Raw genomic sequence first — 26,634 nt, forward strand, 5'->3', positions numbered from 1 at the left:
AAAGAAGGATAAAAGTGCTTGATTCACTGTAGGGCTTGACTATGAATTAGGAGCAATGGTGACACTTTGGGCTGCAGGGAAGTAGGAAATGTAGGTGAAGCTATGGATGAAATGCTTCTGAGGGCTGCACAGGCTGTGGAACCTGGAGTGTGGCTGAGGGCAAAAGGACAGAAGAAGAGGAGCTGTCCTGGAAGGGACCAGAAGGGCTTGCCAAGGGTGATTCTTAGAGGACAGGTGAAGAGAGGGCCATCAGACCACAACAGTACGATTATTTAGGAATTTTTATGCTTCAAAAGGGCTGGAGAGTCAGGTAATGCATTGGAGAAGCATTGCACTGTTCCCTGAGCTTGTAGGAAAGAGGTGTAATTGAGAGCTGTGTTGGTATTTTAATGTGACTTGAGTATGGCTTGGAAGCTTGCACCTACTACCTGCTTTTTGTTATTCTGTATTTTTAAGTTAGAATTAAACTTTTTAAGGCCTGGTATGTGTTTGTTGATTAACAGGGTTAGTGATAATCAGTTGAGTGATTGCTGTTGATAGTAGAAAAAGTGTCAGGAGTATGTATTGTCATGAATGATCTGGACAAGTATTTTTTACTCCTCCAGCATCTGAACAACCCTGCACATAAAGTGGGTTGTAAGGCCAGAACTTGCCTTTGGAAGAGTTTCTCCCAAAGTTATTGTTGCCCAGGCTAAAGTCTTGAGCCATATTCAGTGTGTATTCTCACAGTGTGATTCCTTTTTGTGCCTTTCTCTTCCAAAACCTGTCAAAAGGCTTCTATTGGTGTATGAACTGCTTGTTGGTACAGTCTTTGTGGATAAATAGCATTTCTATTTAGAGGCTTTTTGGCAGTTTTTACTGTCTCTTAATTCAGATTGAAGGACATGATCTCATTAAGATTGCCTGACTCTTTCTTTGATACTGATAAATTTAAAGAACAGGTGAGCAGTTCTAGAAGTAACCTCCCTCTTGATTCTTTGAGTGATCTTCCAACCTGACTTCTTAGCTCACTGTGGCCTGAGGCAAACAACTTGATTTTCTTCCTCAATTCTCTCAAGTGATGTCAGATGGAGACGGCTGTTTCTACAGTGAGACTGGAGGAAATAGCAGATGTCAGGAGAAAGAATGAAGCAAAAAATGCAAAACAATTGAAAAGTAGCTCATTTGGGGTTTATAGGTACCTCCTTCTAATATTTTACATTTGCACTCTTGAGAAACACACATAGGTCTGAGACTGTGTGTTTTGTGGAGATGTAGCTGGTGCTTTGAGTGCCTCAGTTGCTTTACTCCAGTGGTATCTGATGTTCTTACTAAACTTTAATATGGTCTGTAGCTTTCTGCACAGTGATGTGGCCAGACAATCGGTATGCAGTCTCCTGTGGTTTTTCACTGACTTTTTTGTTTTGTTTTTGCTTGTTTGTACAGTTCTGTAACTGTACAGTTTGTACAGTTAATGTTCAGTAGCAGAACATTGTTCCCAAGTGTCAGGACAACAAGGTTTATGTTACCTCACTCTGCCCTTGGAAGGCATGTTACTTCATGTTAGCATGTAACAGGAATGTTACTTTATTTAATAATTCAGCCAGGAACTAGGTACCAGCCAAACAGCAAAGGTCTTCAGCTTTTGTCTCTGTTGCTTTTACCCTGATAATTCAATACAGCACTTTGTTTTTCAGACTAGTTTGATGAGTGCTGCAGTTCAGCCCATGTTTTTTGCAGCATTAGTAGGGAAGTATCTCCAGGTTCTTGGAGGAAAAATATGGCAGAAACAGCTGTGGTATTCCAAAATTTTAATCTACCGTCTTGGGGTCTACTTGTCAGGAGTTCATGGGAGACTCTCCTGGCAGGTAAAGGTGCTGATCTTCCAGGACAGCCAGATCCAAGCACGTGTAGTCCTTCCAACGTGCAAGAAGACAAACAAACATGGTGGGAGGCAAACGAGCATGAGCATGGAACTGTTGTTTGAGCTCAAACACAAGCAGGAAGCATCAGGAAGATGGGAGTGGTATGAATAGCCAAGAGCAATATAGAAATATTGCCTGGGGAAAGAAGGATGCAGGTAGGAAATCTAAAGTTCAGCTGGAGTGAGGGATGTGAAGAGCGCCCAAAGCAGCTTCTGAAAGTGCATTGGTAGCAAGAGAGAGGCTAAGAAAAATTTGGGCACAATGCTCTGAGCACCTATTGACCAAAGACACGGTGAAGCCAGAGGTATTTGTGGGCTTTTCTGGCCTTGTTTTTAGCTGAATAAACTAATGCTTGTTTTTCACTGGCAAAACCAGGAAGTTGTACTCATTCCCCTCAGTGAGGGATGAGTGAATGAGAAGAGCTATCTGATTTGCATTCTGACGTGGTGAGTGACATCAGCTGCAAGCCGTGCTGTGGGTCAGACCTGCAGCCTGCTCGCAGCCAGGCACTCGCAGGCAGAGCAGCCCAGCAGGGAAGGAGCTGGCAAGTGGAGCATAAGGTATGGGAGGTTAGTATGTCATTTATGCTGGGTGAGGAAGATGTTCTCTGCAGATCTTAGTGAGCAACTTTGTCTATTGTGGAACATTTATTTGCAGTTTCAAATATTTGATTGGGCATTTTAAGGTTTTTCTGGAACAGAGCTCTCCCAAAAGATGGTGTACATGAAAATTTTGGCCTTTGAACAGGGCAGCACATGACTTGGAAAATGAATTTATTCTTGTGTAAACAGCAGACATGAAATAATTTGGTAGATTTAAGTGACGAGAACATCCAGAAGCTAGGAAGTTGAGGGTAGCTGGACATTGGTGGAGAAGCAAGGCTGCACAAATAATTTCAAATTTTCAATTATCCTCCAAAAAAGAGGATATGGAGAATGGAGTCTGGGTGAGGAGGGTGAGCCTGAAGAACATAGTGTTGGTGATTGCAAAGGTAAGGAGGTTGTGGTTTCATTTCTCTTGCTACTGGTCAGAGTTGAAACATCTTATTTCATTCAAAAACAAATGGAGGTTCTGCCAGAAGCTGTAGTATTAGGAAAAAAGGTGTCTAGAGTCACAAGAGAAAGAGATAAGAAGGCTGGGTAACTAGAGAAATATAGCAGAATTATCTGCAGGTAAAAAGAGATTAATGCCAAAACCTGTACATGTGATTGGAGATTCTGCATCAGGTATGGCCAGAGCAAGCAGGCTTGTAAAAATCTGCAAAAGTTCAAAGAAATGGAGGTGTAGAGGGTGATGGGTTCTGTAGGAATGTTACTTTGACAGGGTGAGGAAGCATGCTAGGAGAGCTAAGGTCAATAAGTAGTTCATGGACTGGAACTATATGGAAAGGTTTAAATATTTTTTCGTTTCCATGGGAGGACCTTCTTCGGCATTTTTCTTAATTGATAAATTTCAGCTGAGTCCCTTGGACATTGTCCATCCATGGTTAAATTTACATTATAAGAAAAGCCTTAAAATGGTGAAGAACCAAGAGAAACATAGTTAAAAAGGGGATCTTGGGCAGGGGAAATGTTGGTTTGAGTAAGACGATATCTGAAAGCAGGTATGACTCCAGGATGGCTAACAGAAATGAGGAAATGGAAATGAACATATCAAAACTGAAGTGAAATTTGAAAAGCTTAATGTATTCCCTTCAGGCAAGTGACTCTAACTAGCTAATCTCCGTCTCAGTATGCTGAAAATAATGCTACATGTAATTAAGAATTTTGGAGCAAAGATTTTTTTATCCATAAATTTTACCAAATTTTTAGTGATTTTTTTAATCTATAAATTTTACCAAGTCTTGATATATATTAGAAGAAATGTAAAAAATATTTTACCAAAAAAAAAAAGGCAAAAATTATCCTAGAACTATAATACTATAATACCAGTATTGTGATCATTAGTGTGAAAGTTTAAAAAAAGAAAAATCCTTGGAGATGGAGATTAAGATATTAAATATAATACGGGTGTTCAAAAGATAGCCTGTGCTGTTAATCAGAGCTTTATTTGTTAAAAGTATTTATTTCTGCCTAAAAGAGACACAGTAATTTTCATGTCTACACTAGTAACTTCTCTTGGGTAGGTCTAACAAGTAGTTTTAGTTGAAGACATCAGGATTATGGGAAATATCAAACAAGAAACTTCCTAGAAAAGCTATCAGGAGAGAATTTACTTATGGAGTTCTTGGCTAATTGATTTCTTAGTAAAATGAGTTAAAGGTTCAAATGCATAGTAGGCAATGGAAACTCAAATGTAGGCAATATGGACCGGAGCAGGGCAGGAACACAATGGCTCTTCCCGTCTGAGATAACAGGAGCCTTTAGAACTATATGGAGGACTTTGTTTCTTAACCCCAGTTTCTCGGGAAGATAGAGCAACCCTCTCCATTTTGGTCTCCAGCATATCAAGACTGAGGAGGCTTTTTTGGTTTTCTTTAGCCTTAACCCCATAGAAAAACAAAGCAAGTTGACTCAAGAAGCAGCATAACCACATCCCTGTGGTGGTGTGCTTCCCCATTAACTAGAGATTTCCCCTGTGGCAGTGCTGTGCTGCAGGGGATTGTTGTATCCTGGGAAAACTGGCCCTACCAGGAAGGCTGCTGCAGGAATCCCTGCACTGCTCTCGCAGCCTGGACATTAACATGATCCTGCACTTAAACTAATAAGACTTGGCTGACCTAAATGGCTTGGCCCAGAGCCACTGCAGGGATGTTTGTACCTTTGGCATGGTTCACCCACAAACCTGTATAATCCACCTGCAGACAATGGACCATGTCTGCTGTAATTGAGCACTTGAAGGCCTCTGTAGCCAGTTCTTTCCAAGATGTGTAAGCTGTTTCTGTCTGTTTCGTCTCCACCCTTATCTGCTATATTCACACATGTAAATTTACATGAATATTGTGTACCTATATATTAATGTTTTGCTTGGGAATGGAGTCTGTAAGTGAAGCAAGAGAGTAACTCTTTGAAGATGTAAGCAGCAGTTAACATTGCCTGGGTAAACCTGCTTAGCCATTTTACCTGTGAGACAAGCAGTATGGATCTTCATCTTCAGCTGGATGCCCTGCTTCTTCTCAAACAGTTCTGCTTCGAAAGCAAAACCAAGCATAGACCTGGCCCTGCAGGGTGAAGTGCAGTGGTGTTGTGTGGCTCCAGGTGGGGACCCTGCTGTGCTGCTGTGCTGCAGGCACTGCAGATGCAGCAGTTCCTGCTCTCCTTGGAGCAGCTCAGCAAGCCCAACAGCAGAGACCTTTGTAATGCTGAGGATTCACACGAAACCACTGTGTTCACAAGAACAAAAAAACAAGCAGCACCAGGAAAGGCAAGATTCAACAAAGTAAATACAGTGGATGGGGCCACGGCTGCAGAGTCGAGTTGCTTCAAGACCTTCTGGCTGTGTCACTCAGAGGAGCTCAGTGAAATCCACTTTGCCAATCTCCTCTTGGTGCACTATGGGCTTGGGAAGTGCCAAAGCCTTGTCCTCCCTTACCCCACGGTGTAGCTGTGATACTTCTCTGGTTTTGATTTCATCCTTACATGTACCTTTCTACAACCAACCTAAAGCTGTTCTTTCAGCATTTACTATTTTGTTGGCTGTTCGTGAAGTCCTTCTGTTGCTCTGTCAGGTGTTTCCCACTGTCATTTGTTGTCCCTGTTCTTGCTGAGCTCTGTGTGAGGGGATTTCTCTGTTAGTCCTGTGTTCAGAGCTGAAGGGCTTGGTTCTGCACGTTACAAAGCTACAGCGCAGCACAGATGCTATGTGAGGTGTAAAAAACTTCTGAGAAAGAAATGGGCCCGCTTACACTTCTCTGTGGGTGCTCAAAGGGCCTTTTAGACACACCATTGTCTTCAGCTTTCCAGTAGCCTTGAGAACTTGACCTGTATAAATTGCAAAAGATATATGTGTTGCTTCATATAGTATCCTTTTCTGTATTTTTGGGTTTTTTTTGTATTTTTTGTTCTGTATTTTATGCAATGTGTAAAGACTGCTGCAAAGATGAAGAAATATTCCATGAGGGTGATCCTGGCTATCTGTGTTTGGCACATGAGAGTCAATTAGGTACTGGCTATTTGCTTCCTTAGGCCACTGAATCTATATATCCCCCCTAAGCAGACTGGACATCTATTTTGTATTCTCTGAGGACAGAGAGTCCTCAGTGGAGTTCAGCTGCTGTTCTCTGTCAAGTGTGGTTTTGTGTTGTTGCCAGATATACACAGTTCTGGAGGAAAAATGTGGGATTGTGTAGCTGCAAAGCTGGCTGTGATGGCAGCTTTCCTCAGCAGGCCGTCTGAGGAAAAGAAGTCTTCACAGTGGGAAAACCTACTGAAGAAATGTTTTTTGAAGAGCTGAGCCAAGGAGGAAGTGTAATTTCTCCCTGGAGTTGTCCTAGGTATTCCTAATGCTTTTCCCAACTAGAGCTGAGATTTTTAACAGCTGAGAAAGTTTACCAACATTTTGAGGTTGGTATGTTCAATGCCTGTAAAGTTGTTGCAATTCAGGCACCTCACCTTGGTTATCTGGCTCTTCAGGCTGGTATCCATTGCTGTCTGAAGTGCACAAGTTGTTTTTGTGTAGTGTCACCATGCTTCGTGGTGACAAGATGTTGAATTCATCGTAGGCTAAGCCCACATACAGTTTGCTTCTACACAAACACATTCTTCTCTAAAAATGTAGACTTTTTATGGAGAAACCTGGATTTACACAGTCTGTAGGAAGTTTGGGGACATTCTGAAAAAATGGTTCACCAAGGCTTGGGGGTTCAGCACAGCCATGCTGTCCCATGGGCACAGGGCTGTGTCACCCAAGTGGAGCTGTACTGGTGAGTAGCATGTTTACTGAGCAGAAATCTTCTGAAAAGATTTTTCTGGCAGGTGTGTGTGTGTGCTTCAGCTAGCTCTGTCACCAGCGAGCCGTCACCAGCCTCCATGGTCCTGGCTTCAGGTGTTTTTGCTGGAGCACTAAAGGCAAAGGAAGGGAACTGTCCTAAAGGATCCTACAGCCCTGCCAGAGGAACAGTAGCAAATGTTCCCACCTCCAAACAGCCTTGGTGGGGACAGGCAGGTTATACTCTAGGCCCCTGAGAGCTGTAGAGACTCAACTTGGCAGGCAATTCAAAAACTGTTGCATCCTGCTTGTCAGGCTCTTAAAACAGGATTTGAAGAATCTATAAACCCTGTTTATCTCCATTTCGTGTGCCAATGGTTTTTGTACAGGCATTATCTGGAAGAAGAACTAGAAGAAGGAATGGAGAGCAGCCTGGAAGTGGTATCAAACCTGCAGTTTCCAGAGGCCCAGATGCTACACCAGAAAGAAAATATTGTTGATTATTGTCAAACTGAACTCTAGTAAAAGACTTGAATGTTTTTTTCAGTGCTAGTGAAGCCATACTTCCACTTCTTTTGGTTGCAGTTCTTCAGTATATATTGATTTTTAGGAGGATTTTTATGCTGTGGGTTTTACTATGAAAAGCTGAAATCAGGCAGTGCATGGTGGAGGTGAAGACTGCATTTTTCATAAGATGGTTTTCCTTTTTCTTTGGGGAAAAAGGGAAATTTTTCCTACTTTCTATATATGATATATATTTTTCTATAAGTGATTAGAAAGTTTGTATCCGCTTACTATCAATTACGCATATATTTTTAGTCAGCTTTGTCCTCAAACTGAATTGGATGTGCATGTGCTAGGAGAAATTAGTCAAATTTAAAGAAATAGCATCTTGTTCTTCCCTGTTGTAGTCAGATCAAAAGACACATTGAGGGAAATAGTGAAGTCCAAATCAAGAAAAGATGTTACATTTCCTACCAGTGCCTGAAGGGAGCCTGCAAGAAAGATGGAGAGATACTTTTTACAAGGGCTTGGAGGGACAGGGCATGGAGGAATGCCTTCAAACTGAGAGACAGTAGATTTAGATTAGATATTAAGAAGAAATTCTTCCCCATGGGTGTGATGAGGCCCTGGCTTGGGGTGCCCAGAGCAGCTGTGGCTGCCCCTGGATCCCTGGCAGTGCCCAAGGCCAGGCTGGGCAGGGCTGGGAGCAGCCTGGGACAGTGACAGGTGTCCCTGCCATGGCAGGGGTGGAATGAGATTCAAGGTCCTGTCTAACCTAACCCATTCTATGACTCCATAGTTGTGATTCAGAAAATACCTCTCAGACACGAAAATTGTAGAATGAGTTTAATAGAGAAATTACATCAGAATTAAAGATATCTTCAAAATAAAATGACTGATTAATTTTTGATTTGATAGGCAGTTCTTGCAGAAAACAGGCCAGGCCTTGGGAGTGTGCTTGAAGAGAAGCTTTATAATACTTGGGCCAGACACTTAAAATTGTATGCTTTTTCCCTAGTTTCCTAAGGTGGTATTTCCTGTGCACTGTTCTGATTATCTCAATGGGCATTTCATTCCCATTTCCTTCTTTGTGCCTGCACAGTCTGACTTCAGAGCTTGTGTTTGGGATGTTGGTTGTTACCAGCTAAGAATGAGCAACCTGAATTGGAGGGTGGTGCAGCTCATATTTCTGTATGAGGTAAAATTATCTAGAAACAGTATTTGTGTGTTGAATTGTCATATCAACATTCTGTTCTCCATTTTGCTGCTAAATTCACTGATCATATATGTAGGTTCCACATTCAAGCATAGTCTTTAAAATTACATTAAGAACCCAGCACAAAGTCCACCTAGCACAAAAATTCTTACCTGAAGTACCTTCCTTAATAATTCAAAGCAGAAAGATTTTTTTTTTCTTTTATAAGGCAAAGTCTAAGTCTCAGAATAATAAGTATAATGCATACACACAGAGAGATAATGGAATTACAATCTGTAAATAGAAACAAATAAATACAAAAGATCAAAAACTGAAAAATAAGGATATATACATAAAAAGTAGAGCAGACTTGTCACATTCCCACAATACCAAGCTGTAGAGAGGAATCTCTGAACCAGAGAAGTTTGGTACTAATACTCTCTTGAATTCTGAGGCACTTTTCTCCATTTTACCCCTGTTTTGGTTTGGTGCCAGGAGTCAACATTTCCCAAGCGCATGATAAGGATCTGTGAACAGGTTATCAGCTCCTTGGGCAGTGCTGCGTCCCACAGCTGCTCTGCTTCCACAGCCAGATGCCACCTCAGCAGGGGTGTAATCCTTCCTTGGCTGCACCGGCTTGTGCTGACAGGTTTTCTTGTGTGCAGGGCTCACTTCATTCTGCTCTCTCCTCCTTCCAGGATGGCTCGCTCACTGTATGAGTGGCTGTGGCAGCACGAGTTCTGGCTGCCCCCAGGAATCACCTGGGAGGACATGCAAGAATCTGAAGACACTCATTACCCTCAGCCTCGTCATCTCCTGCTCAGTATCCCTTTTGCTTTAATCTTGGTAGTCATTCGATGTGCCTTTGAAAGGTAAGTTATTTAATACTGTTTGTGGTTTCTTAGGTGCAATAAGAGCAGTTTGGGTCCAAAAGCTGGTTTTATTGTCTGTGTCAATGCATGACTGAAGAGGTCCACAGAAACTCCATGTCACAAAGTCTGCTGACATAGATACGTTTTTCAGCTTCTTCTTTTCAGCCCTGTATACTGGCTAAAGAAGTCTGTTGAATGTAGACCACAAACCCTGTCCTTAGGGTCTATTTGCAAGCATTGTGACTTCGTACACATTAAACAGATTAGTGTAGATGAGGTTTATGTGTGTGTTTTGCTGGTTTGTGTTGTATGTTACTTGCTCTTTCTGGCTTGAGTGTGGCAGAAATCATGTTAAGACTCCATCACACAGTTAAGTCTCCTTTATCTTGGGTGATGGGGATCTGAGTGTTGCACCTGATAGACAAACCTGAACAAGATGCATCAGATTGGGCTGAGCCCTGTGCCTCAGCATCAGCCCTGCCTGGCTCAGGGGTGTGTGTGGTGCTGACCCCCACACAGGGCTGGCAGTGCCACCACTCTCCTCTGCCAGGGACACACATTTGTAGCTGCTTCCTCTGACTTGAAGTTGCTACAGACCCCTCAGTGCTGGGCTGCCAGGATTTCTGCTCCTCTCATTCTGCTTTTGGGGCTGCTTTTTGCAAAGTCTGTGATATCATCCTCCAGTGCTGGCACAAGAAGTTACTGTGACTCAAGGATCTTTCTGGCCAGAACCATTTGCCTGTTTTACACATTACACTTCAGGATAGAAAATTTGGGCCTTATGACAAAAGTATAGCAAGAAGTCCTGCAGGTGTCATTAACTCTTGAGTTTAATCATTAAAGTCCTGAACTGGTGGCATTGCTTTATGAGTTTGGTCAGTATTGATGTGACCATGATTTGCTGGTGACACATGATTTGCTGGTAGAAAACTGAGATTTACTACAGCATTAACTGTTGTTAATACTGCAGCGCAAGTCCCCTTCATGATTTTGAATACACTTTAAAGTGTTTTTTCAGTATATTCAAAACCCAGTATTCTTAGTAGCTCTCTGAAAAGGTAATCATTTTAAATCTTCCGTGGTTTTAAGTTTAGAAAGAGGGGAAAATGACAATTTAAAAAAACATTTTATCATTCTTTTTTGAAAAGTGGCTGCACAACAAAATGGAAATGGACTTTTCTGTAGACTAAAAAGATGTTTCTTCTGCACATTCTCTGTGACACAAGGGTAGTTTGGAAAAACGTATAGAAGTTGAAATTCAGAGCTCTCCTGTAAGAATGTTTTTATCTAAAAATACTGGCTGTAAGTTGGGGTATTTTATTAAAACTGTGTTAATAATTAGTGAAATAATAATTTTAGGATGATACAAGGTTGGAATTACAATCTCCTCTTTGCAAAAAATATGTTCAGTGTGCATTCCATAAATTCCATGGCTTTTGTTGTGCACTTTCCTGGGGAAATGGGCATCTTGGTTAAATCTATTCACGTGGAAACCCAGGTGCTGTAGGTAGCCATTAAAACACAAGTGACTCACATTTCTTCCCTGCTGGTGCAGGGACGTGGCTGGATTCTGTACTCCTTCAGGTGGGCCCTGCTGGTCAGTGACACCGATGTGCTTCTGGTGTGGAGCTGGAAGTTGGCCCATGTGCCACTGACTGCCCCTTGGCCAATTTATGGCTCCCTGGTGCAAGACATGGCCAGGAAGAAGGAGGAGCCAAACTCTTCCCTGTGGTGGCTCATGACAGGACATGAAGCAATGGGCACAAACAGAAATGTACAATGCTCCACTTGCACATGCAAAAACTCTCTTCTTACTGTGACGGCGGTCAAACATTGGAACAGTTTCCCCAGAGGGGGAAGGAGTCTGCGTGGGCAGGGATACACAACACCCAGCTGGACATAGCCCAGGCAGCCTGCTGGAGCAGCAGAGTTGGGCTGGGTGATCTCCAGAGGCCCCTTTCAGCATCTCTGATTCTGTGCTTCTGTGACTCTCTTTGCCTACCTCCTGCCACACCACTCCCAGTCAATCTAAATATCTTTTTCATCTGCTTTTAGATGCCGATGGCCAAGTAAAAAGATTTTTTTCTTTCCCATCCAAGTGCTGCCTCAGCTGGGAGTGTTTCCACAGGCCTAGTCCTACTCATTAATTTTAAAGCTGTTTTGATTCACAAACTTCATTAAATAAAAGCTGCATGTCACACCCTTGAAAAAGATAACATCACAAGCCCATTTTACAGGTCCAGGAAACCTATAATCATAGCACTATTTTACCTATGCAAATTACAAGCCGGTGTTCTGAGCTGTATTCTTGTTTGTCCTAACTCTGCAGTAATTTATTTCAGCATGACTTTTTCTCATTCTGAATCATTACTGTTTCACATCCAGTTCATCCTGAAGAAGAAAGCTTCCCCTGGGAAGTGTGAATCCAGCCCTCAGTTTCTCCATTGCCTTGTCTGTATCTTTAAACAGTGGCACTGGCCCTGTTTAAAATCATTTACACCAAGTTCGAGAATTGCAGAAGGAAATGTGTGTTTATTTCTTATTTTCTGTGTAGATAACCCTGACTGTATATCTTTGGACACCTGGTCTGCAGATTGAAATGAGTGGCTGTAACTAGTAGACAGGTTTGGGTTTGGTGGATGTACTTGCCCTCTGGCAGTTTATTCTACCCTCAGCCATCACCAGCTATTACCTGCAGCTCTGCATTGGGTGAAATTTTTTCTCTCTCTAGATAGTTCCTGGTGGTGTCTGCTTTGGGATTTCAGACATGTTATAATGTGATTCATGTGATTTAACTGTCAGAACTCCAGGTAAATAATAAGACGCAGGGGAAGTCTGGAGCATTTTCTGCAACGTCTGCATCAGCCACTGTGCTGGGACCAATTGTTTCATCCATTTTTTAGGCATTAAACTTGTGAAAGGATGGATTTTCCTCTCCTTTGCACCGGCTGGCTGAACTGGGGCAGAATGAGACAGCAACATCCTTCTAAGAGCCAGCGATGCTGGGGATGAGGTGGTGGCTGTGGGAAGAGGACCTGCGGTGTCTGGGTGTGCCCTGGGAGAGCTGAGGAGGTTGTGGGTGCAGCCCTGGGGGAGAAGAAACAGCTCACACGTTGTGAAGCAACTCCCCTGTGAGCTGGTTTGTGCTGAGGAAGGGGGGGAAAGGTGGATTCAGTGCTGCAGAGTAGAAAGCCCATTTCTGCTGCAGCGCTGAGCTATGCCACAGTACTGGGGCAGGAACTGGGGGAAGCAGTTAATGATGTCCTAAGAAAAGAGAGGACCTAGAACTTGGGAACCTCCCCTGTTCCTTTACTGTTTCCAGATTGCACTTGTGAGTAGGAGATATGTCCTGCCACCAAAACTTGGAGCTTGATTTTACTTAGCAGAACTTGTCCATGGACATAGTCCTGAAAGGATGTTGGCTTCTCTTCTAGTTATGTAATTTTTAAGACCATTTCTGTAAAAATCAAGTTCTTGGAAAGCTATGATTCTGAAGGAATATTGCAAAGTGTTTCTTGCCTGCATGGTTAGTAAAATGTGGCAACTAAAGTCCTTTGAGAAACAGTAAAGCCATTGAAAACCAGACTTTACATACAATTTTTGGTTACTCTGATTTTGGACTTGTCCCGGGATTTTTGGGTATTGGGCAATTGAAAGAAATTGTCAATGAATTTGAACCCACACAGCTCCCAGATTTCACTAGAAGAGGATTTTAGTCCAAAATACTAGATCTCTTTGTGGGAGGATGGTGCCAGGATGTGAGCCATATGTTGTACATTTAAAGAAATGGATGCTCTTGATCAGCCAGGAACAGATACTTGAACTCAAAACCAGAAGAAGGAAAGGACACCAATTCTGAATATTTTATTTTGAAATGTATCTTTCTAAAGTTTATTTTCCACAGAGACTTTTGTTGTTGATCAGTAATCAGGAAGGATCTGGAAAGAGTTTCCTGTTAAGGTGTTACAGGGGGGGGCTTGGTGCAAGGATGAGGGACACATTGCAGCATTTAACTGAAAATGGACCTGACTCAGTTTGGACAGCAGCACTGTAGTGAATCCAGGCCTTGTGTCAAACAGAACAGTTAGTTTAACTGGTGTGAAACTTTCTCCTGCAAGCAGAAGAAGGCAGAGACTATGCCAGGAGCAGAGCAATAGCCTTCTGCCAAAGGAAAGCTGGAGGCCAAAAGAGACTGTGCAGTTCAAAGAACAGAGGTTGGGAATGCTGCTGTCACTGGTTCTGCATTTCTTTGTACTTGAAGGTATTTGCAAGTGGCACCCTTATAAATAATATTTTAAAAAATCCACCCCCAAAGTTAAATTATTTCTTTTACTTCACACTAACTCTAAAAGCCTCTGCAGAAGGAGTGTAGCCCACTTTTGAAAGGTGGGAGAGTAGCAGTTTAAGCCCATTCATGGTAAATCCACTTAGTTTCAGCTCAAGGAGATTTTGCACAAAACAGCTTGTTCTGTGGTTACTGAATAAAGTGCCTTGGTGAGACCTCTGCCAAGTAAAATATGGAGTGAGAGGTGCTCACTGGTGGAGTTGTAGGCTGGTGATAAAATCATCTCCCTGACTATGTCTGACTCTGAGAGGGGCACAGTTTAGTCCTCAGATTTACCCTGAGAGCTGATAAAGTGCCACGATAAGGCTGTCCCTGCCACTGAGATGATATATCTGTGATGTTGAAATCAGAACAAGCATCATCCTTTTAGGGCTGTGCTTGGAACAGGACTTAACTGAGAACTGAGTCAGAGCATACAGCCAACACATGCAAATGTCCCTTAGGAAGAATTTCAGGCCTTGGTTTCCCAATGATGTTCCAATAAAAGTAGGATTGGTTCCATAAATCATGGGTATACTCAAAACTTCAACAACAAAGTAATTGTAACTGGTTACACCCTGGATTTCATCCACTGCAAGTGGCTTGTTTCTGTTACAGTGAGATTTTATGCCATGACCATAAGAAATCAGGAAATATAGAGAAGTCAGGGATTAAACAAAATTAAGACATTTTTCTGGACACTTTTCAGTAAAATAAATTTATTGGCAAGCTGCATTGACACCTGATATTCTCTTTGTTTAATGTATCTGGAAAATGTCATACATTTCAGTTCCCAATATGGCCTGATAAGAAGTGGCAATAAGGTTGTTTTCAACAATAAAATTGATTACATCTTCCTCTTCAGAGGTGCTTGTATTCATACCTGTTCTTTGAAAGAGAAAGATCAGGCCCACTATTTAATATAAGAACAAAGATCTAGTGCAGAGCTTAAGGTAGATTTTTTTCCCAACTTCAGTGGAGTTACAGATACTACTGAAATACTGTCTTATTGTTCTTAGCACAGGACCTGCTGGTCCAGTATCACTCATTAAACCAATCACTTCCTATAGAAAAAAGTCATTAGATGCACTTAAAACATTTCTTGAGAGCAGTCAGAGCCAACCCAGAATTCCCACTGATTGGCTATATTCCTTTGCCACCCAGCAGCAGTGCCAGAGTGCTGCTAAATTTCACTGAAACTAATCGATGTTTACCCATGTTTTTGTGATCACTATTCCTCTTGTTGCCAGCAAGCACACTTAGCCCTGGCCCTTCTTTTACGGTAGAAACATGTAATTTTTTTGTTGGTCTTGGTAAATTTTTGAATGTTCCTATAGCCAGTGATGCCAAAGGAATTTCCCAGAGATAATGACAAAGACAATTGATACACAGGCAGGTGGGTTGGCTGTGCAAAAGAAAAGTGAGAGCTGTTATATGAGTGAGCAAAATGTGTACCCATTCTGTGGTTTAACAGAAGTTACAGCATTCCTTAGGCAGGGGGTCTTTTTATAATTATTTTTTTAATACTTGTTAATTAAATTAAGAAATGAATTATTGAAAAGAAAACTTCTAAAAGACCCATCCGGGTGATTCTGGACCTGAAATAGTCCCTAAAGACATGCACATGGAGTATAAGCTCTGTGCCTGTCAGAAAGCACAAGTAACCACACCAAGTAATCACGGCCATAAATATACACCATACTATTTTGAAGTAGAACACCTTTAAACACCTACACAGTGAAACAGTTTTTGCAGCTTTTTTTAAGCAAAGTGAAAGAAAAAAAATCTTCTTCTGTGTCCAAATCATTAGGGAGAATGGATCAGAGGACTTGGCTGGACATCAGGAGTGACCAGGCAGTGCAGGTGTGGGGCTCAGCACTCACTGCCTCTGCTTGGTGCTGTCAGCTCAAACCAGCTGCAGCACCAGTTTGCAGTAACACAGAGACACTTCCCCAGTGCAGTGTGTAAAAGGGAGCAGTTAATAGGAACAGCTAATTATCGAGAAATTAAAGAAAAAATCAGATTATTTGGATATTAAAAAAAAAAAGTTTGACAAGTTTCGTCTTTGTGCTGTATTTATGCAGGATCTCACTTCACACCTTCAATGAGGATGTTTCCTGCTGCAGAGGTAGAGAAGAGTGTTGGTAGTAGAGGAGTTGAGTAGTTGAGCACAGGAATTCTCTGAACAGTTTTCCTTGGGTAATTTTTTTCTATTTATGCAGGTTTTTTTGGTTGTGGGTTTTTTGTTTGTTTGTTTGTTTGTTTTTGTTGGTTTGGGGGTTTTTTGCTTTATTTCACTGTGAAAGACTGAAGATGCAAACATCAGTTGCTTGTGACAAGGTTTCTAGTTGCCATGTCCTTATTTTGCAACGGTATTTGATTTATATTGGGAAACATGGGGGTAAGTTACTCCGGGAAAGATGAAATGGCTTCCTGTTTCAGCAGGACATTTCTTCTGCATTAATAATACACCTCTGGCAGAGCCTCCCTCTTGACCCTGAGCCAAGGCCTGAGTTCAGGTGGATGCCGTGTATGTTTCATGTTCTAGATTAAGCAGGGAACATCCTGTAGGCCTTATCACCAGTGTGGTTCTCCCCATCAGCTCCAAGGACACCAGAGACTCGTGACTGGTGATTCAGAAGCTGACAAAGGAGGATATCACATTTGCCAATCTCGTGTAATTTTGAATATCTTAGCACAGAGCTCAGAGCAGTAGGGTGCAAGTCCAGCAGTTTCTACTGTAAGTTTGTGATTTTATCTGCTCATCATGATACTCATGTTTAGATTCACATGTGGGAAGCAGCTGTTGTGTACTGTGCATCATGTTTTAACAGTGCTGCAAAATCAGAAATCACTGATCTCTTTTTGGCTGACCCTGTATGTTTTCTTTTGCAGAGCCATAGCCCTGCCCCTCAGTAAAAAGCTGGGTGTGAGAGACAAGCAGAGACCAAAAGCTCAGCCCAACCCTGTGCTGGAAACATTCTATAGTACCCGCCGCAAGAACCCTAAAGAGGTGAGTCCCTTCTTTCTTTGCTGTCCTGTAGATTTCCTGTAGAAAATCCCATTTGGAATCCTGAAGTTTAGCAATGCCATTCATATCTGGAAGCTCCAGAAAGGAAAGACTGTAGCATGGTCACCTGAGAGCAGCCTGCCAGGAGGGTCCTCCTGCCATGCCATCAGCTCTGAGTTCTGCTTCTGAGCAGCGGGAGGAAGCTGCTCCCGAAAGGAGCAGTGACAGCTCCTGTCCCTGCTTACCCCACACTTAGCACAAGCTGCAGCACCCGTGGCTCTGCCTGAACATCAGTGACACCTTCTTACTGTGAGGGTGCCCAGGGAGGTTGGGAATTTATATCCTTGGGAAAACTCAAAGCTCTCTGGACGTGGTCCTTGACACCTGGCTTTAGGCTCCTCTATTTGAGCACGGCCCATTGGACAAGGTGATCTCCATGGTCCCTTCCAACCCCAGCCATTCTGTGATGGCTTCTTTTCATATACTGGCAAATCCTGAAAAAAATCAGCTGCCTTGAGCTCCCACATTGCTATCCCTGCAGCTCAGCCAATGTGTCTTGCTTGATCTCGTAGTCCTGGACTGGGTCATTCTGTTGCCATGCAGTCCATGAGTTTGAGATTGGCCTTGCAAGAAGCCAGAGTCTTGGCCATCATCACAGAGATTGTGAGGGGCTTCAGAAACCTGCAAACACAACTGGTGGGTAGTTTTCCCCTGAGGAATAAGAAAAGTGTTTTTCAAGAAATTGGCAAGATGACCCAGAGTTATAATGGCTGCTGCTGGTGGTAAAAACCACTAGCAGGATTATGAATTGTCAGGCAATATTAGAATTTAACCTGGTCAGGGAAGTCCCTGAGTGTGAACTCTGTGGTAGGGAAAGCAATTTGATTTTATTTCAGCTTGGTTTTGTCGACTTTCTCTCGGCCTTAAAGCAACTGCTGTGAACTCTTATAGAGGATGGGTGAGTAGGATGCTCACCATGGGTTCCAGTCCCAAGGAACAATCCTGCTCCAAACACATTGCTTCACTAAGGCTGTTGCAGCATGGTTTTGCTGCAGTGGGGCATGAGGAGCATCAGGACGTGCAGTACCAGATCAGAAATAAAGGAAAAGAGGCTAAAATTAAAATGCAGGCATTGATCTGGGTAGTGCAGCCAGCCCATCTCTACAGCAGTGGGAAGGTGCTGCTCATCCCGGCTGGATGGTGACAGGGAGGGTGACAGACTCCTGCTTTGAGCCCCGCTGAATCCCAGCTACCAGCAGCTTGGAAACAAAGAGCAGCACCACGGGTCCTGGGGTAACTTTATTTGATGGTAAAACTTCCCCTCTTCAGCCTCCCAGGACCCTGAACTGGGGGCAGACAGTGACTTATATAAGGGGGCAGGTCTCAGGGGAGGATACAATCTTTAACAAATCTGGAGAATTGGGAGTGAAAAACAAGGCTGGGAATATAATGTATAAACCAATAAAGAATTTCAAGGGAGGAGAACATTTTCAGTGAGCTAATAAAGTTTGGAGAAATACAAAACTGACAGGAAAATTTCTCAAAAGAATGCAGGTTGAGGAAGAAACTGGCATTTAATGAAAGGAAAAGTAAAAAGATTCTGGGAAAAGGGCAGGGACAAAAGGAACAGCATAAGGAAACTACAAAATTGCAAATCAAACAGTAAACATACCAGTAAAACAAAAACACAACAGGAAGGAGTGTTCTGAGGGACACTTGACAATGTGGTTGACTTTCTTCTTGCCTTTCTGTCCCCAAAATCCAAACACTTCTCAGTATAACTGCTTCTATGGCAGAGATCTAACTCAAGACCTGGCTTTGCCAGCAGGTTTTTCCCGCAGCTCTTCTTGCACCCCTGTTGCACTGAAGTGGTGCTTTTCTCCCAGCAGATCTGGGATACTGGCACAGATCCTCACCCAGAGACAGCAGTATGAGGTGGAGCAGGAACTGCTGCTGGCTCTCTCCACTCACTGGGTACACCTCAGCCAGTGTACTGGCTCCCCTCCCCTCTCATGAGCTCTCAAACCACTGCTTAGAGGCAGCATTTACTTGTCCAGTGCAATATGAGATTTTGCAGTTCTTGGCAGCCATTTCTTGGGAGGAATTCCACATGATGGAGCAGTTGGAAAATGTAAATCAACATCTCCATTTGTCTCCACCTCCAGAACAGGGCTCATAAAACAGCACATCTGAAAGCAGCATATCTGAAAACTGGTAATCAACTTATTTTTGTACAGCATGCTCAAAGTATGTAGGCCACTCTCACATGATACCAATTCATGTAAATACATTCCATGAAAAACTATTGCTTTACTTAAAAAATAAAGTTATCCATGATGACACTTCCAAGTAGGAATATAAAACATGACAAACTCTTAACAGCCTAAGGACAAGAAGGAAGGTAATTGCAGGATTTCTGTGAGTTATATATTGAAGAATTACCCCTAACAGGTTTACCACAAGAGGAGAATATCCAGTAGGAAAATGATGTTGCTCCTGCTCATTACATCCACCATGATACTGCATCAGAATTGCTGGCAGGCGTGACAAGATTCAGTGCAGAACCATAAAATATGATTTATGCTGCAGTGATCTTTATTGGAGTGACAGATTTTAAGGATTTGGTCCCTGAAGACAGGGTGAGGAAGTGATTAGGCAACAAACTCTTGTGAGGAGACAAGACCAGTTTGAAACTGGGGAAGTTAACATAAAAAATGAGAAGTTTCAACATTAGTATTTACAACCAATTGATTAGAGGGGAATGAAAAGATTTTCTGCTATCCAAGATCTTTACACTAGGAATGGACAGCTTTCAGTAAAGATGCCTTAGCCCGAACAGACTTAGGCTGGCCAGGGGCTCCAGCTGGGCTCTGTGGTGGGTCAGATGAGATATTGCCCTCTCTGAACTTTGAATCTGAATCTGAGCCTGCTGCCTCACCTGTTTTCCAGGGTGAGCTGCTCAGTTTAGCCAAGCAATGTGACCTGCCAGTGAGGAAGGTGGAGAAGTGGTTCCGGCACCGGAGGAACATGGACCGGCCCAGCCTGTCCAAGAAGTTCAGCGAGGCCTGGTGAGCAGGAGCACAAGCCATGAACTCAGTTTTCACCGGAGCTGAGCTCCACAGACAGCTCTCTGCCTCCCCCTGCCCTTCACCCCTCCTCAGAGATCCCAGATCCCTGTCTGCTCTCTATTCCTATGCAGAGAGCATCTTGGGTCTTCCCTGACCCACTTGGCTCTGCTATTACTCTCTGCTGCCTCTCTGTTTTGGAAACATTTCCTGCTTTTCCCCCTTATTTGCAATCCCAAGTCTCCTTTTATTGCTGTATCTTTATTCCTCACTGGTCCCTTATTTCTGACTTTTCCTGACTTTGTCACACTGGCATCCTGCTTTGACACAGATTTGAACCTGAAAAACTCTCTGCTGTTTACATCTTAGTGCTTTGCTGCTGCTTCAGTACCTACTAAAAAGGCATCCTTTCTGTTTCCCTCCCCATAGTTTCCCTTTCTGCATAGATTCCTTCTGCTGCACCTTTTCTGCAACTATTTTGCACGCTGTTGCTTTCAAAAGCTACAGGCAGCAGGCTGGATTGGATTCTGCTGTCATTTGCTTTCAGCATCTTGAAAGTCACAAACCAGCACCTTCCACAGGAGTGGAAGTTTGTGAGCAAAGAGCAAAAACTGCCTTGCAAACAGCTGTGTGGAAATCGTCCTTTTTATGTGGAGGCACAAAATAAATCCCAGGACAGGCACATTTGAATGTCAGTCCTGGCTCAGCTTTCCACAGAAAAGGAGAATTCTCCACAGGTTGGTTGGAATGCCTCATTTACAAGGGGCTGCTCTGCTGTTTGTGTAAGGAGTTGGGTTCCCCAGGAAAGCCACATAAGCAAAAGAAATCATTAAATACCTGGAGTACTATTCATCCATCTAAAAGTGTGTATCTTATCCATAGGCTAGGCATGAACTTCAGGCTCATCAGTATGTGCTCCACTGAACACTCCACCTGTACTTTGAAACCCCTGCCTAAAAACCCTAATTGAAAAAGAAGAAAAGGATGTGTATTATTTATTTATAATATTCCATATAGTTACAAATATTTACAGAAACAGTGAATAAGGAGTTGTAAAGCAACAATGTTTATTCTGCCTCCATCTGGATGAAATATCAGCTCTTCCTGCACTCTGATGACTTGTAGTGAATAGTAAAGTAGGAAATAGTAAATCCTTTTCTGCCTCAGCCCACTGAGGACAGAGTCCTTCCCCCATCCCCTGTCACCATGTGCGATCTGTAGACAGAACATCTCTCTGATGTGACAGAGCAGCTTTACAGAGTTTATTTTTGTCTTGGAATTCCTGGGGCTTTCATTGACAGGTGGAGTCTCTCAAAATGCAGTTATGTCTGAATTGTTATGGAGATTTTTTTGAAATTAAAGGACTCATTTAGACAGTTTTACTCCTTTTAATATTTCCTGTGGTTCATTTATTAATAACTTGTTTATTTGGTTAGGTTGAAATTCCCCCCATTCCTTAATATATGTGTGAATATTCAGGTGACCTGCCTCTGTCCACTGGTCTGGACAAACTGTATGTACTTCTGCGTGGGTTTAATGTTGGAAAATAATTTCTGGCTCCTCAGTGAGCCAAACATGACAGTAGTTAGTTACTGTACAGTAATTAGTTACTGTACATGATAACAAATCTAGTAGGCTGGATCTCTTAAGGCCTAGGAGAGAGATTGGCATTGTTTCACTTTTACAAATGCATCTGCTACTGCTGGGAAGCTTTGGGATTATTCTCCTCAGGATTTCAGTCAGCAAGATTCTTGTGTCCTCTGCCATCTCTACAGAAAAGGAATTGCTCTTTGTGAAGTCTGTGAAATGTGCTGGTAAAATGCAAAGAGTTGCTCCTGTTCTGTTCAAACCTTGAACATTCTAACATGTGTCTTTGCCTTAATAGTGTAATTATTTTAATTAGTGTGAGGATACACAAACTTGCAGGTCAGGGGTTAATTAATGGGATTCTAATGCCCTTTGTTTTGTTTGTTTGTAGCTGGAGATTTACATTTTACATCACTTCTTTCTTCACTGGACTCGCTGTCCTGTACGATGTGAGTACACACGCAGTCACCTTCTGTTCTACCCAGCCTATGCCTGCAAGAATGGCAGAGTTTGTTGTCAAACATGCCTTTGCAGATCTTCTTCAAGGGGTTTATTCTGCCTACAGGTTAGTGTAGATCTCCTGCACAGCACACTTAGGAGACCACAGACATACTGGGCTGTGTTTATTTTAAGGACTCCAGAACCAAGATGTTTCCTCTTCTTCTGGCAAAGCAGAAGGCAGTTGGGATTGTATAAAAGTAAATTTCTGCAGGGTAGGAGATAGAACACTTACCTAAGCTGGAAGCTGCAGGGCCTGTTTGTGTATTGTATCCAATACCTCTTTAAGGTAAATAAATTTGGCTTCCTTTGGAGCATGGACTGCAATTTAATAATTTTATCTGCTAATTTTGTTTTCCTTACCCAGGATGTGATTGGTTCAAGCTCATGCCTCAGCCTTTTCTCTAATTTGATAAATAGTGAGTTCTCTTGATACAATTTGTACTGGCTCATCAGGCAGAAGTGGTAAGAGGAGCCATGGGTGTGCTCCTGTCCCTGAGCTGTGTTCACTGAGCTGGGACTAGGGCACTGGCCATCTGCTGCCTCTGTTTTCGAGGTTCCCCTGACTCTTTTGCTGTGTCTGGCTCCCTGGGTGAGCTTTGCAAAAGTCTTCTGGTCTGGTCTGATGAGTTAAGTGATGTAAAAATGTCCACATCCCAAGGCAGCAGGCACAAACTCTCCTTGTGACCTCTCATTGTAACACGTGAAGGACTTTTAATTTACACAGACTTTCAAGTCAGTTTTTAAGTATGAGGAGAGGATGAGCTAGCTGAAGAGTGAAGGTATCTGAACCCCAGCTGCAGTGTTCTGTGAATCTGGTACATCAAAACAGAAGACTGTTCTTTGAGACCAGCTATTGAAATTTGGTCTGGATGATCTGCTTAGCATTGTACAAGAGCCCTATGGCAACAAGAGACAAAATCATATTCTTCAGCATGTTGTCTGTCCATTATATGGATGAAATTGCATTTTCACTTTTTGTAACCCATGTCTTTATTCAACACACATCTTACAATTTTCACAAAAAAAGGGAGACATCCATCCTACAGACAGCACCTCTAGATCCTGTAGCAAATGTTATTCCATTACCTAAATTGTACTGAAATGACTACTTTGAAAAGAAGGACAAAGAACCAACACGTTCTAACTAACATGCATATATACCTGTGAGATTTTTCTGACTTTCACATGTTTACTTTATTACCTGAGTAGCTTTTAAACATGTGTTTGTTGTTGTGAAACTCCCTTCTTTCTTTAGAAAAAAAAGCAAATGTTTAAATTCTGCATTAGTAGTTTTGGACTGATAGCAAAAACCTCTGTCTGTAAGTCAGTGAAACAGCCTGTAACAAAGGAAAGTTATCTTCCAGTAGGCCACCAGAAATCAGCTATATTTGCTGAGAATAGAGGAATGATGAAATTCAGGGATGTGGAGTTCTTTCTAGCTTAGGTAAACAGTATGCCATAGTTGTTTCATGGTTTTTGCTTTGTGCTTTCTGGTTCAATATCACACATCTCTCCTGGTTCTGCACGTGTATTTGCTGTAAATTCTATTCCCAACCTCACTCCCAGTCAGCAGGGACTCTGTCTGTTCCAAATTACCACTGCACCTAAACCCACTGCCTCCTGCTTTGCCTCTGTATCGCCCACACACCAGCAGTGCTCAGTGGGAAGAAGAAATGCTGCCTTCTTGCCTCAGCTCTGACACCTGGAGCCCTCTAGAACTTAAAGAAAATTACCCTCATAGGTGTGAGGCATTGCTGTATTCTGTGAGCTCTGACCCACTCTGGGCACAGCTCCAGACAGAGCATGCTCCATGCAGGGAGGACTCTTGGGGACTTTAGTTGCCATGTTTCTATGAAGGTTTCAAAACTGCCAAGTTCTAAACTACCAATTTTCTGTTGAACAGAGTAGGATCTTTTCAGAGGTTCATTACTTAACAAACTACAGCATAACCTTCACTGTTAAAGGAAAAAACACTTACCTGACACACCAGTTTTCAACCTTCTATCCACATTTAAGTGTTATTGTCTAAATCACAGATATTCCTAATTAAACACTTGTAAGATTATTTTAAAATGCTCAAAACATCACCACCACCTCAAGCGTATAGAAGATGGCAAAAAGTTGGGAGAGGTCTTCTCTGAGCTATTTTATTTGGAACGGCTAAATAGTGTGTGAGATTTCAGGCAAATAACCACAATTTAGAAATGTCACAAGCAGATGCAAGTCCTTGTAGTGGAAATCTCTTGGCAATTGGATTCCAGACAGCAAGACCAGCTCTGCCTGTAATAAAACACAACAAAGTCTATAGTTGTAACAAACTAAAGGAATTAGACAACTGATAAGAAATGAGCTCCTCTGATATTCTCACATACATGTTTCATTTTGCAGAAGCCTTGGCTTTGGGACCATAGAGAGTGCTGGACAGGATATCCACAACAGGTGAGTCACACAAGAAGGAAAATTGCTGTTATAAGTCTTGTATTGTGTTTCTGTATTTTTTGAAAATCAGATTATAATAGTGAAAAAAAGAGGACACTGAATTAAATTCAGACTCAGAAGACCTGAGAATTCAAAGTCAGACCCTCATCTGGGGACAACAGCTTTGTACCTGCTATCATCTAATGCAAGAGAAGATGAATTGGCAAAGCACTTTGTCACTACCAAGAGAAAATGAACACTTACGTTCCAGGGGTTTTGTCTGACACTCAAAGCTAGAACAAGACCCCTTGACTATATGTGAAGGTTGCAAACCCATAAAGGGAAAAGTAATGCCCAATTCTAACAGCGTGAGGCACAGGAAATGTAACGGGACTAATGACTGAAGAGTGAGGCAATGCCTTAGAGGATGAGTCTGAACAATTCGAGTATTGCTCAAAGGCAAAAATTTTAGGGGCAAATCTGTAGTTCTGTGTAAAAATTAAACCATACAAACAAGTGGGGCTTGAATAGGAACATAAGACTGCAAGGATCACTTGGCTCCCTCTGTCTCCTGCTCTGTGCACTTGTGGTACATGTCTTGTCAAAAACAAGGGGAACCTCCATAATGGCACACTGTGATGGACTGACCCTGGCTGGCCACAGTGTGCCCACCAAGCCCATTTTTCTCTCCCCTCCTCAAATGGAAAGGGAGGAGAAAATATAGCAAAAGGTTCATGGGTTGAGATAAGGACAGGGAGAGAGCATCCCTGGTTACCATCACAGGTAACACAGGCTTGACTTGGGGAAAAATTATTTTCATTTACTGTTAGTCAAATAAGAGTAGTTTAACCCAAATCTTAAAAAGCACCTTCCTGCACCCTTCCCTTCTTCCTGGGCTTAACTTCACCCCCACATTCTCTACCTCCTCCCCTGCAGCAGTGCAGTGAGATGGGGAGTGGGGGTTGTGGTCAGTCCATCGCACCTTGTCTCTGCTGCTCCTTCCTCCTGCTCTGGTAGCAGGGTTCTCCAGTGGGAGACAGCTCTCCATGAACCTCTCCATTGCGGGTCCTTTCCACAGGATGCAGCCCATGAGGAATGGACTGCTCCATCGTGGCTCCACCACAGGTCCACAGGTGCTGCCAGGAGCCTGCCCCAGCACAGTGTCCACAGGCTCAGAGCTTCCTTAGGCCACATCCCCCTGCTCTAGTCAGGGACTAGACTTCCAGGGACTGCAGGTGGATTGCTGCTCCCCATGGACCTCTGTGGGCTGCAGGGGCATGGCCTGTATCACCACGGCCTGCTGGGGAAACTGCTCCAGCACCAGGAGCTCCTTCTCCTCCTCCTGCACTGACCTGAGGGTCTACAGAGCTGTATCTCATATTCTCACTCTTCTCTCCACACCACTCTTGCCCAGCAGTTTTTTCCCATTCTTAAATACATTGTCCTTGAGCCACTGCCACTGTCACTCATGGAGCCAGTGGCAGATTCCATCCTGGAGGTGTCTGGAGCTGGCTCTGTCAGACAGGGAGCAGCTTCTGGCATCTCACAGAAGCCACCCCTGCCCCCACCCCCCTACCAAAACCTTTCCATCTAAATCCAACACACACCCATTTTCCAACATTTGTAACAACCAGAAAAGACCAAAATCAGGGCTGATCATATCCCACTGGCAAAAAGCAAGTCAAGGACAAACCTGTGTATTAGCAGGAACAACAGATGTATTAATTACAATTCCTACTAAACAGACCACGCTGCGTGCTACAGACAATGACAAAAGAAACACCAGTTCTCCCAAATAGTCTGATCTTCGGGGGGAGAAAAAAATAGCTTCTGATCCAGAGCTCCTGTTTGGATAACCTGGAGTGTGACCAGCACATACCAGCTAGGGAGATGTTCATATCCTCCCTGGAAGCCCCAGGGCATCCAGCTGTGCTTCCTCTTATGGCCAATTGCTGGTGCTACAAAGGTAAACAAACTAAAATTTATGAAGGCTGTAAATAACCAGCTGGTATTAGGGAGTACAATACTTCATGTTCCTTTGAAAATGGTTGCAAAGCCCCTTTAGTCATAGTAATTATTTATCAAATAGATTCAGGTTTAAGGAGGTCATATAATGCAACAACAGCAAAAATTGCTTGTTAAGTAATGAGATATTGCTGAGTGGTCTAAGCTTTCCATTTCCCATCTGTAAAAGCCCAGATAATTTATCCAAAAGAATGTGAATTGCATTTCCTGCTGGGGTTGGATTTCCCCCCCATTACTTTGATTAAACTGGAAAATTTGTGACAGAGTGCAGGGTATATGAAGCATCTTCATGCCTAAAAAGGGAATGATTTATTCAGCTACTTCTTTTCCACCATAATGAATTGGTTTATATAGTTTCTAAAA

General features: G+C 42.8%; 1 protein-coding gene across 8 annotated transcripts in view; it reads left to right on the forward strand.

The window, feature by feature from the left end:
* CERS4 (ceramide synthase 4) overlaps positions 1 to 26,634 on the forward strand; it is a 44,906-nt gene that overhangs the window by 11,484 nt on the left and 6,788 nt on the right. For 6 of the 8 annotated variants that reach the window (XM_064396512.1, XM_064396507.1, XM_064396510.1 and 3 more), the window contains exons 2-6: positions 9,168 to 9,341; positions 16,561 to 16,678; positions 19,625 to 19,743; positions 21,719 to 21,776; positions 24,217 to 24,267. In XM_064396512.1, the coding sequence (XP_064252582.1) occupies positions 9,169 to 9,341; positions 16,561 to 16,678; positions 19,625 to 19,743; positions 21,719 to 21,776; positions 24,217 to 24,267 (519 nt within the window). In that variant the 5' untranslated portion in view covers position 9,168. Of the gene's footprint in view, positions 1 to 2,419; positions 2,465 to 8,451; positions 8,473 to 9,167; positions 9,342 to 16,560; positions 16,679 to 19,624; positions 19,744 to 21,718; positions 21,777 to 24,216; positions 24,268 to 26,634 lie in introns of those variants that run through there. The other 2 variants (XM_064396515.1, XM_064396508.1) reach the window with 2 other exon arrangements.

This window comes from Passer domesticus, chromosome 21 (assembly GCF_036417665.1).
Source record: "Passer domesticus isolate bPasDom1 chromosome 21, bPasDom1.hap1, whole genome shotgun sequence".
Taxonomy (NCBI): domain Eukaryota; kingdom Metazoa; phylum Chordata; class Aves; order Passeriformes; family Passeridae; genus Passer; species Passer domesticus.